This window comes from Dermacentor andersoni, chromosome 5 (genome assembly GCF_023375885.2).
Source record: "Dermacentor andersoni chromosome 5, qqDerAnde1_hic_scaffold, whole genome shotgun sequence".
Lineage (NCBI taxonomy): Eukaryota > Metazoa > Arthropoda > Arachnida > Ixodida > Ixodidae > Dermacentor > Dermacentor andersoni.
The window spans coordinates 153,858,627-153,871,923 of NC_092818.1; the positions used below are offsets into that span (position 1 = coordinate 153,858,627).

A 13,297-nucleotide genomic window follows, 5' to 3' on the forward strand; every position below is an offset into this window, starting at 1 on the left:
TTTGAGTTTCACAGGTGCTGACATGCTGTACTGACATGCGCAGAACTCGATGACGGCGAGATCATTCGTCAGATTTCTGCTGCGCCGCCGGACGATGACTCCGAGTCGGAAGATGACGCACCATGTGCTACACTGCCGTCGCATGCAGAGCTAGTACAAGCAGGGACTGTGCTTTCAGCCGCCTATAGTGACCGTACGACCCTCTGCGAGATTCAGGCTTATCTGATTGCGCGTAAACAAAATAGCGTGCGACGGCACGTTTACGATTTCTTCAAGCCTACTGCCGAGCCAGAATAAGTGCGTGGAAATAAAGGATTTTTCTTTCTATTTTTTCTTTTTTTCTTAATCTGCTTTTTCGGACACCTGTTTATTCAGACATTTCCGCAGTCCCCGTGAGGTCCGAATAAACAGACAGCGACTGTATGCCTAGTGTCCTACATGTAATAAACTGCTTTTGTTCCCCGTTGCACCTCAGATATTTTATACAATATCATCAGGCTCCTAGCCTGTATTGCTCAAATCATGTCCCGATGATAATCGGGCAGCAGCAGCTACAACGAAGCATCTGAAGAAACGCTAGATAGCCAGGCAGAATTTAACCCATATATGCCTAGTGTCCTACATGTAATAAACTGCTTTTGTTCCCCGTAGCACCACAGATAAAGAAAATCGTCAGGTTCCTAGCCTGTATTTATGAAGTGATAAATATAGTCTTCCCAAACTTTGGTAAGTGTGTATTTAGAGCTTTTTGTGCGATGAAAGGTGCAACAACATGTGCACACAGACATCGAGTAGGGCACTTTCTCATTTCAGAAAAAAAATAACAAAATTGATCCAACTATAATTTATTGTTGCCGAGGTTATCATTAGCCCTTTGAGGGTCGAATTATTTTGAAAAAAAGCTTTCCCAGGTGGTCAAATTACTTTATTGCGGATCTTGAATGTACAAAATGTATAAAGTCGGGAATAAATAGTAAAAAAAAATTAGGAACAGTATTTTGGCGTCGGCATTACTCAGAACTGCAAAATGTTCAATAGTATTTCAGAGTGTGGTACTCCTTGAAACACGGCTCTACGCACAGTGCCTTATTGCAGTCTGCACACCTAAAATGCGTGTCTGTTCTCCTCTTGGAGCGACGAGTTGTGTTGGCGCTCACATGACATCTTCTCTGCGTGTGGCTGTTTTGGGCAGAGGTCTGAGGCACCCTCTTGCATAAGCACGTTGCCGCAGAGAGTGAGATTACCTCGTGAGCGGCAGTGATAAACAAGCTAAGAGCAGCGCCAATCAAGATAGAAATCAACTTCCACCGCCCCTGCGAGAGCGTACCGACAAAAAGAAAAATCACGTTTCGCACGTCTCCGTTGCAATCACGTGGCGGAACCGAAACCGCGTTGCCGCTGAGAGCGAGAATACCTCGCGAGCGGCGGTGATAAACAAGCTAAGAGCAGGGCCAATCAAGATAGAAATCAACTTCGCCCTGCAAAAGAGGGCCGACAAAGAGAGAAATGACATTTCGGGCGCCTCCGTTGCGATCATGCTACGAAACCGAAACCGCAAAAGGGGTGTTTCCGCAGTCTGCGCGACGCACTGAAGCCAGAAATCAGTTCTGTTTATCTCCCCAAGAAGGTAGCGCAAATTTCAAACGCTTCTTCTAAGTCCTAAGAGGTGGCAGCACCTCCCAGTGAACACACATCATCATTATGGCGCGAAATTTCAAACGGAGGGTCGAAACCATACCCGTACGGCAAAGACCTCGCGGGACAGAAAACTGCCACCGTACATGTACGGCAAAAACCTTCAAAGGGTTAGCTGTCCTTAAGGGACAAAATGCTTGTATGTCAGGGTATCTGTGCTGTGTAATGAACGATGTGTCACTTGCGGCACTTCAAAAAGCGGCAACCTACATGTAGGACACTATGCAGATTGGGCGAGACTTCAAGAGCATGTAGTAATGGGTGTGTCTGACAGTCTATAAAAATAAACTGACGTAATCAAGAATTCTTGTTGCACTTGTTTCGTTCTATTTTGTTCTTTTTTCTTGGGGGAGAACAGATTATTTGCTCACACTGTTGCAAACAAAGATCCACAAAGGTGATGAGGGGCCCCCTCATCCGTCTAGATTCTTACGCCTAAGAGTAACTCTGTGAATGTAACTGATGAGGAAATTAGGGACCAATACGCCGCGAGCATGGACCATTTGCCAGACAGCACTTGAAGCTTTGTAATGCAGTGATAAGGACTAGGCTATCACTGAGCCACCAGCATAATGTCCGAAATTTTCTAGAAAGTAAGTGCGAACGCGATCTGAACGTGTTTTCCTAGTGCCCAGCTCTGCGGCACATCAATTTATGAAGCTACGCTGACTGTAACTCGCACATTAGAACAATTTTTTGCCACTGAAGTGGCCACTTTCTTGTAAATAGGACATGGATATGTATGATGGAAGTGCTTTCAGGTGCTCGCTTGTTGGTGTGCCTTTCCGAGACTGATACATACAGTACTGTTGAAACTTTATTCACTCATTTAATTTTCAGAACATGGCTGCCAGCTTTCGACTACCATGTTAAATGTGAATTTCAGTTAATCGTCTATCACTTTTAGCACTGCAAAACGCTTTCAGTAGCAACACTCGTAGTGTGAAACGCAAACAAGTAATGAGACGCTCGAGAGAAACACTTTAAATGTTATCGTAAAAAGTAAGAACATTTTATAATCACCCGATATAATGCTAGCATGGTAAAGTGGAAACTCTTGACCAAATCGCTGCAGTATACTGCACTGTATACAAGCAAGAGGTGGTACTCTTCACTACTTTAACTTTTGGTGTGTGTGTGTCTACAATGTGCTGAAGCTATACAAGTCTAGCTATACATTTGGAATTGCTATACAGAATAGCTATGCAGGATTGGGAGAGGGCAAAAGGAAAACGGAAGAAATACTGCAGCACCTGTCATCAACTCCCCCAATGGAGAGGAAGTGAGATTTATTGGCTGATAGCACTGATGCCACGGCATGCCCCTGTTTGTCAGTTCAGATGTGGGAAACACTCTGCTTGTGCTGGCCAAGTGCAAAATATCCAGTAGAGACTTAAATATAGTCGTAGAGGAGCGTGGATATGTACTTGCTGTCATGTTGCTGCTCCAGTGGGTGAACTGCGGTGCGGTGTCATGGCCAAGTGCAAAATATCCAGTAGAGACTTAAATATAGTCGTAGAGGAGCGTGGATATGGACTCGTCATGTTGCTGCTCAAGTGGGTGAACTGCGGTGCGGTGTCATCGAAGTGGAGCTCATCGTGTGTCCGCAGTGCACAGGAAGTGAACTCGTTTGCTGTGAACATTCTCACCGCTCACACCATGCAGGCCACTGGAAATCGCCAAACAGCCTTCAATGATTTGTTCTCAATGATGACCATAAACCGTCGTGGACTCCACACGAAGACATGGCAAAGCTACGTCAAGGGAAAGCTGGCACCTGCAGCCGATTGCATGGCCTGCAACGTGACAAGCAAGTGTATGCGGTTGGTTCGCAAACTTTATTCCAAATTGTGCCTGAGCAACTCCGGGAACATCGCAGTGTCATATGATGGTAAATGGATAACCCGCAGACATTCCTCTCACTTCGGCACTGTGGTTGAACTGTTTACAGGTTTTGTTATCAACTATGTTGACCTGAGCAATTTCTGCGCTGCATATGAGTGGGGTCCCAAGGAAGATAATCCTTCCCTTGAAGATTGGAAGGCCAGTCACCAGGCACAGTTCCAGAAAAACACTGACGAGAAGTCAGGAGAAGTGAAAGTGAAGGCCGGCCGCCCTTACTGTGCTCAGTGATCGAGACATTTGCTTGCACCTTGCCAAGAGAAAAAGTGTATGGCTCCATAGGGGGGCTCCATAGAGATTAACAAGGTGGATTGCAGGAATCGTCTGCAAAAATGCATGGGCACGGCATTGTGCAACCTGTCCGCACATCACCTCAACAGGCAACCAGGCGACGGGTACATGCTTTATGGGGCAATTGTAAAAACAATACAAAGTGCGATCAGGCATGATGATGCACAGCAAGACCGCGCCACATTTAAATTTCCTTTGTATGAATGCTCTTGCATCCATGGCGGTCCGGGCATTTGGTGTGTGTGGCGTGTTTGGTCACAAAAAACGCGCCATGTGGTAGTGACATACTTGTCCCATATACGGACTCGCTGTCACGTCTGTTATACCTATGATGCCTGGTAGCCTCCAGAGCGCTGTGGCACTGGCCTCGGGTGCTTGCTATCACTGTCATTGCTTCTTCCTTCGAGCGAAACTAATAACAAATAAGCACATGTCTATTCCGCTAGCCCAGCTATGGCTGCCTGCACCCTATTTTGGAGGAAGTCTCTGGTGGGCACAAATTTGTTGGGCAAGTCGTAATGGCTGATGGTTGCATGTGTGCTGTCTTTCTACATCTTAACAACATTGATGAGGTTGTGGACTTGGAACTGCAGTGTTTTTGAGTACCAAGGAAGTGCTGCACAATGAGCTTGTGTTTGATTAGTGTTTGTTTCTTCGACAGCGCACCTCAGATGCTGGCATTTGTTTTGTTTGTTGCTGTGTGCAGAGTCTGAGGGGGAGGACTGAAAGGTGTACCCTGCATGTGGCAAGCCCAGCGACGCTCCTTGCCCAACCCTGCCAATAAAGCACCACTCATACACCAAGGAGAAAAAAAGAAGCCTGGTGGATGATGGGTTCGGCATGTCTGGGCTGCCACGGCCTCGTCAGATGCACCTTTCTCTTCACCACCTCCACCGCCTAAGACTGTGACGACGATCACCACCAAACCACAATGCTGCCAGCGCTGCTGCCACCTCATCTTGAAGACAAGTTGTTGGGAGAAGGCAATGGAAAGAAGGCACTCTCGAGGGCAAAGAAAAGGAAAAAAGAAAATGATGCCACTGAAAGGAGCAGTTTGCCTCTCTCTCTCTTTCTCTTGCCACCATGTAATTGGAACTGAGCGAGTTTGTACCACAACTCAGATTATTTTTATAATGAGGCTGTTCTGTCACTCTCCCTCACATGTCAAGTTCCATATCTCGCTCATTCCTTGCTTTTTTTTTTGTTTTCTCTCTCCAGAAACTTTTATCCTCCTACTTCCTGTCAATGTGCCTCATTTTCGGCTTGGGCAAAGAGAGACTTGTGATTCCGCAAAAGTACTGTTTAGTTTATCGGCCTGTGGATTGGTTGGGAAAGACGTAACAACTTTTGCTTCATGTATGTCTTCTATTTCTGCTCTGTTCCTTCATCTTTTATAAGATAATTTCCTGTCCCTCCTGTATTTTTTTTTTTGTTTCTTGTGCATGTCAATTTTTTTTTTCCTAACAAGTGTTTCAATATGAAATAAATCTTGTTAACTTTTGAGCTTTGGTTTGCCCTGGTGCATCATGCACATAGTCTCAATCTGTCGTCCATATTGTATGTCAACTTTCATGTTGACTGGGGGGGTTACTCAGGAGCATAGTGGAAACAAAGCTCTTGGACATGTAGAAGTGGGAAGTCGGGACAATGTTACACTGATACAGGGGCTAAGGTAAACGATCTCCCCAATTTACTTGCAGCATTGAACAGACGGAATGTGTGTTATCTTTTGTAAAGAAAACGTACAAAGTTCGTGCCCACATTTCAGTGACCGACAGCTAGTCCGCACTTGTTTTTGAAACATGAGAAGGTTTATCTAGAACTTGTGCCATCGAATGTGAGAATCTGAAACTGTCTTTTTCAATGATACTCGTAATGGGCGCCTTCACGGGAGTTGCAATCAATCTGTGGTCAGTTTACCACTTTACCCAAGATCTCTGCAGTGCCCTCTATGATGCGTCAGTAGTGCTAATGGTCAAGTTCAAATGCTCTGCATTGTGTGGCCCTTCAGGCAATAGTTGTTAGCTACTTGCCGCCATGGTCACCTTGACCGGTATAATGTAGCAATTACTCTTATCGTCTGCTGTTAGCTGTTGACGGCGTTGATAACGTGGGGGGAACACCACTTCGACCACCAATGAAGCACAACGGAATGGCATTGGAATTAGCCCCGTGAAGTTTTAGTGATGCCCTCTTGTGCCTGATGTCGGCTGAGTGACTCGGTCACTCCGCTGCCGTGTGTGCTCTCGTTCACTACGTGCAGGCTGCTGGTTTCTAGCATATTGGGGAGAACACCACTGGAAAAGCTGGTGCCACCGTCGGTGTGATGTGGCATGAGGGATCACGTGAACACAGCAGCCGCGTCAGCTGCTTCGGAAGCGCCAAAGCGAGCTGAAAATGAAAGTTGCACCTGCACTGCGGTTCTGATTAGGTGGTGAGGCTTTCCTGCCTTGGGTGACTGTTCGACAACATTTGAGAGGACTGCACTCACTATAATAGGTAGTGGCTGCCTTTGGAGGTATGCAGCATGCTAGGCTATTGCTCGGTGCCGCTGTGCCGGACGTACGCAACGGAGCCCGGTGTCAGCCTTATTCACACGTAGCTGCAGGACAAGAAGCTGCGTGAAGCTTGGCTCACAAAACTTAGAAATTGCAAACAGCCATCGGCTACAACTCGGGTATGCAGCAAGCACCTACGCGAGGAAGATTTCTGCTATGGCGCTGGAACTACGATGTTCGGTGAGTAGCAGAAAACTCGCACCGAGACGCTTGCCCACACCCGTTGCCCGGCTAATGTAATGGCGGATTGGTCTACGAACTTGACGCTACATAACTGGCAAGTTCACTGGAATGGAAAGGGAGTGGTAAGAAGCGCATTAAAAAAGGCATGCTTATGGTTATGTTTGTGTTATGAATTAATGCACTGGATTGCGAAAAAGAAGCGGTGGGAAATCGCACGCTGAAAAGACCCATAAACCCATAAACATGCAGTGCGACGCAACTTGAGAAATAGTATTGAAGCGTCCAAGAATATGGAAAAAGAAAAAAAAAAGATTGAATCGTCGCGACGGCACATCACAGTCGCCATAGGCGTCGAAGTCTCTAACAACATTTTTGAACATTTCTGCTAGTGTTCACGCAACAATGGTTGGTTGTGTACTGTGAAATGCTCATATTCTGCGGCCTAAGCTTTCGGCATGGTGCGAAAACGCGCACGCAGTGAAAGCGAAACGTGCGCAGATAAGCATGCAAACGCACAGTCGGTCACTGCGAACCCGCGCAATCGCTGCATTGAGGCTTCATTCTGTTATGATCCATTTGGTTATACAGACAGCCCACTATAAGAACATATTTTGCATAGGTTGCTCTGAGCGTTTGCCTATACCTTTGATACAAGAAGCCGGTTCGGGAGACTCCATCGCGACCACTGCGCGCAGTGGCGTTCACTGTACGTTTTCGGTAAAGAGAGTGTCTGTGAACGATTCTGTGGTTTCAGTTTGCCGAAGATTATTTTGACACCAAAAAAACTTTACAGAATTGTCCAGGAGGGCTGCCGCGTGGTGTTTATATTGAGCGCCATAAGAGAAACTTTTGTGGAGCGCGCCTCGTGATCCCTCTTACTACGTAAGGGAGTCGCTTCCGACATATGGTGACTCCGTAAGTCCTCGCCCCCAATATAAATAATTTTCCAAAATCAAGCGGAGTCGCCATCGGAACCATGCTTAGTTTTGATTGCTCCTCGTGTCTTCTGTCCATCAGTACGTACTATCAGCGTCAAATGAAACTTGAACAGCGGAGCGAGTGGCCCAAGAAGCATAAGTGAAGGTATAGTGTGCGCCGTCCAGTCATTGCCATTGACAGGTGCGCACATCTGATTTGGCTGCACTGTGGAAGTTTGCTGATCGAAAGAATGAGTGTGGTGCACAAGCAGCAAACTGCATGAGCAAATCTTGTCTAATGGTGACTGAGCAAAATGCACCACGCAAACCGCTGTGCGCATTTCATTTGATGCCTGTAACACTTATTGTTTCTGCGAACTGTGCGATAATACTCGCCATAAACAGCGATATTTTACCTTGTTTTCTTTTATTTTCTCCCTTCTAAACGTCAGAGCCAGAACACAAGCGCGAATGTCGCTATAGGGGGTTCCCGCAGTGTGGCCAAATCGTATGTGTGCACCTGTCAATGGTGGTGACTGGAGGGTGCACTATACATTCACTTATGCTTGCGCGACGCGCTCCCCTGTTCATTTCATTTGCCGCTGATTGTACATGTGCGTGTATGGCATGGGTTTCTTGTTAAGACTTGCATGGTTGTGACGCTCTCATAATGACTTGTCTGCTCTTTTTTGACGAACAGCAGCATTTGGCTTTCAGCTACTGCATCTGTGCAATGTTTGTGCGTCACGTGATTTGTGTGGTAGATTGCACGCTCCATTGGCCGCAGACATTTTAATTCTGCTGCCGGCCAGGGCTTTAAGCATATCACTAAATACGTTTGAGGCCATTCTCAAGAAATTTAGTAGTTGCTGCAGTAGTGTTAGCGTATGCAATGCTTTAGTGTCATTGTAGGAAAATGTGGTATTTTGCTACAGTGTGGCATTGTGGATGTAAATCAAGGATCAGCAGTTTTAAATTGTCGAGCATGATGCAAGCCAAGCCTACTCCGAAGTAATTGTGAAAGTGTAAATACTGTGGCAGTGTCAGAACCAGGTTTGCCCGACATTTAGTGCATTTCGACCTCCCTGCCTTTCTGGTCCTTGCTTTCTCTCGTGCGTATTTTACTTACAATAGGCAGATTCTTCGCTTTGTGTCAAACCAGAAATGGTGTATGAAGAGAGAGTATTATCACCTCGTTCAACTTAGAGGGTTGGTTTCAATAATACAAAATTGACTGAACTGTTTCAAAGCACTGTTGTCTACATCTTAATGTGTACCGCTGACTGCCCATCCCGAGGTTTGCAGCAGTTTTGAAATGGCTGGAATTGGAATGTTATTGGTCGAAAAGCGGACAAAATTAGCGGGCTAAGTAGACAAAAATTTAGCAGCTCGTGCTGCAACACTGTCCTGCACAAGATAATTAAACTTGATTAGTTCCACCATATGATTCAGCTCAGCCCCTGCACGGTAGTCTGACCTGCGTAACCTGACGACTCCTGCCATGGGTAGTGGGCACAGTTCACGGATGAGAATAGTTTGGCGATTCGAATAAGTGCCATCACTTAATGAAAAGAACGGCAACCTTTACTTAACATACGTAGATCATTGTTTTCAGTACATTTTGTCGTTAAGCGCGTCATACATATTTGGAACTAAGACAATATATTTAGGAGTTTTGGTTTGCTAGCACTTGAAGAAAGCGCTAAACAGATGACAGTGAAAGGGCCGCACACTAAGCTAAGGTTTTTCTCCATTTTAATTTTTGTTCTTGCATTATTAAAACTATATTTTCCGAATGGTTTCCGGTCATCTTAATGTTCGTGGAACCGAAATAGTCTAATGCTAACCTAAATCAAGTTCTCGCATTGAAAAGTAGTATTGGTTTTGAGGTTTATTTGCAATGGTGTAAAGCATGTTTGATGATTGCGGAACATGATAGAGCATGGAGCAATTACAGGGTGTCTAGCAGCCTGGAAAAGTTCTGAAATTTTAAGCTTCTGTGACAGAAGTCATGTACTCGCACGGTAATTCCTTGTTTTACAAGCACAGTCATGGAAAATGGCCAAGTAAATTGAAGTTGCAAATTTCCACAGGTTTGCTTCCCCTGAAAACGTGCGTCTAACCAAAAAGTTGCACTCGTGTCATAATTGAATCGAGGTAGTAATTAGACAAATATTTTATGGAATGAATCTCAATTCGAGGAGTATCTACAGGAGGCATTTACAGAGCTGATACTAAATTTGTGCATAGTAATGAATTCCCACGAACTTCACCCAGTAAACCGAAATTGAATTGACGAACAGCAACTGTCACATCCTTGGTAGACGCGCACATGATTCACGTGACTGCTTAAGCGTCGGGAGAGCATGAAGCTATAGACCCATTTTCGCGGAGTAGTTTGCTCTAGAGGAACGAGGTGGCGCTGTTGGTGGCGCGACATGCGTTGCCTCGCGTGAACAGGTTGCAGAAGCGCACGAGTGCAAAACCATTACCGCTTCCACCCTGCTACTGTGCGATCAACTGTCAGTAATGCGAGTGAGTGATCGTTAATGCACTGTCCTCTTTTCATGCTGCAAAATATGGAACGGAATAGGGAAGACCTGCGCAGTAGTTGGCTGCAGAAATAGTGGCTGGCATATAAAAGAATGGAATGCATCTATGTGGCCAAATTCACGGACCGCTGCTACACAAGAACTGCCTGTGTTTGCCCGTCCTTTGCGAAGCGCGGCTTTCCTCCAAGGTAAAAAAAGATGCTACAGAAGTTAGAAAAGCGTGCGTAATCATTCCTTGGCTCGGCCCTTACTTCGCTTTTGCTTACTTGCTTTTCCTAGCTTATGCATGTCTACCCATCGCTTTTCCGGTGCCAAAGAGATGAAAAACGTGAACTGAACAGTCTGGAGATGAGTGGCCAGAAAGCTGCATGGCCCTTTCAAAGCGATCCTATCAACCGAGCCGGAGCACGTCACACCGGTTTCACGAGTGATTTTTTCCCCTTTATTTTCTCTTTTTCCTTTTTTCTTTGTCGGGGCCTTGGGCGCGGCAAGGCCATCAGTTTTCTTTTTAACGCCACCAACCTTTTATTATTATTTTACCATTATCACATGTACCAATCAGTTATTTGCATGCTCAGAAGCCCCACAGCGGGCTTCTCTGCACACACAACCGTAGTGCGAGAAAGTAAGCTTTGAAGGCGGCCTGGCGATTGTTTTCTCTGATCAACGTTTTTTGGTTTCAATTGTTCCTTACCGCTTATAATGCAACCAGTCATCTACATGTACACCATTTTAACGATTGAATGTCTTCGCAAATTATGCATTTTACGCAAAAACGACTCGTCCGCCAGCGTTGTATCTCTAACCTGCATAGAAAGGACTTCAATCCCGGAACGCCGGCAAGAGAGAGAGACTACCGCTCGTTATACAGTGACAAAGGGAGTAGCGCCACTTCCTGGCATGGTAACTTTCTCGCACGTTGTCTAGACCAAAGGTTTCATACAGTAATATGGGGAATTCTGGTGCTAGTGTCTGCGGTAGCTGCAATGGGTGCCGTTCAGCCAGCATGGTAATTATGGGAAGTAGATGGATTTGCCTAAACTTCGTCCTTGTGGCTTCAGACGGCTTCGTGACTTTGTACTCTCGTCACTTTCAACAAAGTACTTCGTAATAAATAAACGTTATTAAAACTGTTCGACGGCAGGATTCAAGCACAGGACTTCTAGCACAGAAGCCAGATATTAGACAATTACGCCACGGTCGCATGCATCGACATTAAGTGACATAAAACGCCCTTATGAATTTATCGCGGGCAAGCCAGTGCCTTGAGACGCTTGGCGCGTTTCGATTTGGCCACATCGAGAAGCTGAACCGTTACAATCGGTAGCGATTGTGCGTGTTCGCAGCGTCTTCTACACTTCGAAAAGTATAGATTGATCTGAAATTTACGACAGTGAAAGCATATAGAGCGTAATAAACAGCCACAAGAACACCTGAATTCACAAGCACGAAGACCAGAAATCCATCTACTTCCCATCATTTTCATGGTGGATCTACGATTGCAGCCCCAGAATTCCCTCTAGTAATAATTGTAGGAAACTCTATGGTCTACACACATCCACCACAACGCACACTGTAACCTACGCCCTCTATCGTCCACGTAAGTGAATGAAATGAACTCGCTGAAACACGGTTGCCTACACTGACATCACATGAATGTTCGAAGCTGGACGTTTCGTGACAGTCCAAAGAGTAAGCAAGTGACTAACGATAATACGTCTTTGCTACAAGCTATTTCAAAGTACAGAATGTCAACTCTCCAAGTCTCTAAAGGATCCTGACCAGGCCCCATAGCAAATTTTGGTTATACGCTGGAAGTTGTTACGTGTCCTCTAAGAAGCGTCGTGCCGCAAAAATTTTTCAAGTCTGCTCATTAATAGCCGAGATAGGAATATTTCAGTGCCGCGAACCCATGATTTCAGCAGGCGGGCTCCACTGCACAGCCAGTCTCTTTCTCCACTCGCCCTGTCTAGCCTTCGCAAGCGAAATTCCTACCCTGCGTTTTCCCATACCGGACCTCGAGGATTGCGTGACGCATACGTCACGGGCCACGCCTTGATATATATTTTTTTTTGCTCCTCGCTTTTTTTTTCGGCGCTTTGCACTTCCGCTGACGGTGTCGCGCGCGAGCTGTTGTCTTGTTCGCGCAGCGCACGATTTTGCGCGCTGTGCACAAGGAAACATGACTAGCGGTATAATTCAGTGCTGCACGAATACTTAGGCAGAACAAGCGGATCGCATAGCGTGATCAGGCACTTGAACACGGTAGAAAATTGCATAGTTTCGGTACCTGCGCACGTGACCGCACGACCGTGGGAACAAGCAGACGAAGCGGAAGTACATCTCTCATGCTTCAGTGCGAAATAAAACAAAAAAACACGTAGATATTATAAAGGAGATTTATTGGGGTTCGTAGCGACCGCCGGTTCTAGCATGCACCGAGCAGTTCCCGAGCTCGAGCCTCTGCCGCGCGCTTGATGCTGCCGATGCTGCTGACTCTGAGCGCATGTTGGTTATCTTCCTTACAATGGCCCCGCGGAAATAAAGGAGCCATCCTGGCGACTTAGTTTTCTGGAAGGACGGTAGAATGGTGATACGGCTTGAAACGCTGAACGTGAACGACGTTGCGGTTACGACGTCGCATGTCGGACGGCGGCGTTAGCGGCTCAACCAGGTAATTAACGGGTGATGTTCTCTCGAGAACGCGGTATGGTCCGTCGTACTTCAGAAGGAGTTTTGAAGCGAGCCCAGGCGTGCGGTGTGGCACTAACAACCAGACGAGAGCGCCCGGGAGAAAAGTGGGAGTAGAGTTCTGGGCATCCTGAACGGCTTTTTGACAGTTGTGGTCGTCCGAGGTGCATCGGCGGGCCAGCTGGCGGCATTCCTCGGTGTGTCTGGCGGCTTCCGCGATCGGCAGGCATTCGGATGGGTCCGGCCGGTAGGGCAGAATGGTGTCAATTGTGTGCGAAGGATGACGGCCGTAAAGAAGGTAAAAGGGTGAGAATCCGGTAGTGGCCTGAGTCGCAGTGTTGTAGGTGTAGGTGACAAACGGAAGAACTAGGTCCCAATTAGAGTGATCAGATGAGACATACATGGCGAGCATGTCACCAAGAGTTCGATTAAAGCGTTCCGTGGTACCGTTAGTCTGTGGGTGATAAGCAGTGCATTTACGATGAATAATAGCGCATTCAGCAAGCAG

General features: G+C 46.4%; 1 protein-coding gene across 1 annotated transcript in view; it reads left to right on the forward strand.

Moving 5' to 3' along the window:
• Window positions 1-5,391, forward strand: part of kra (basic leucine zipper and W2 domain-containing protein kra) — a 39,701-nt gene extending 34,310 nt beyond the window's left edge. The window contains exon 8 of the mRNA XM_050178931.3: window positions 4,595-5,391. Within this exon, the coding sequence (XP_050034888.1) occupies window positions 4,595-4,614 (20 nt within the window). The 3' untranslated portion in view covers window positions 4,615-5,391. The remainder of the gene's footprint in view (window positions 1-4,594) is intronic.
• The last annotated feature ends 7,906 nt before the right edge of the window (window positions 5,392-13,297 follow it).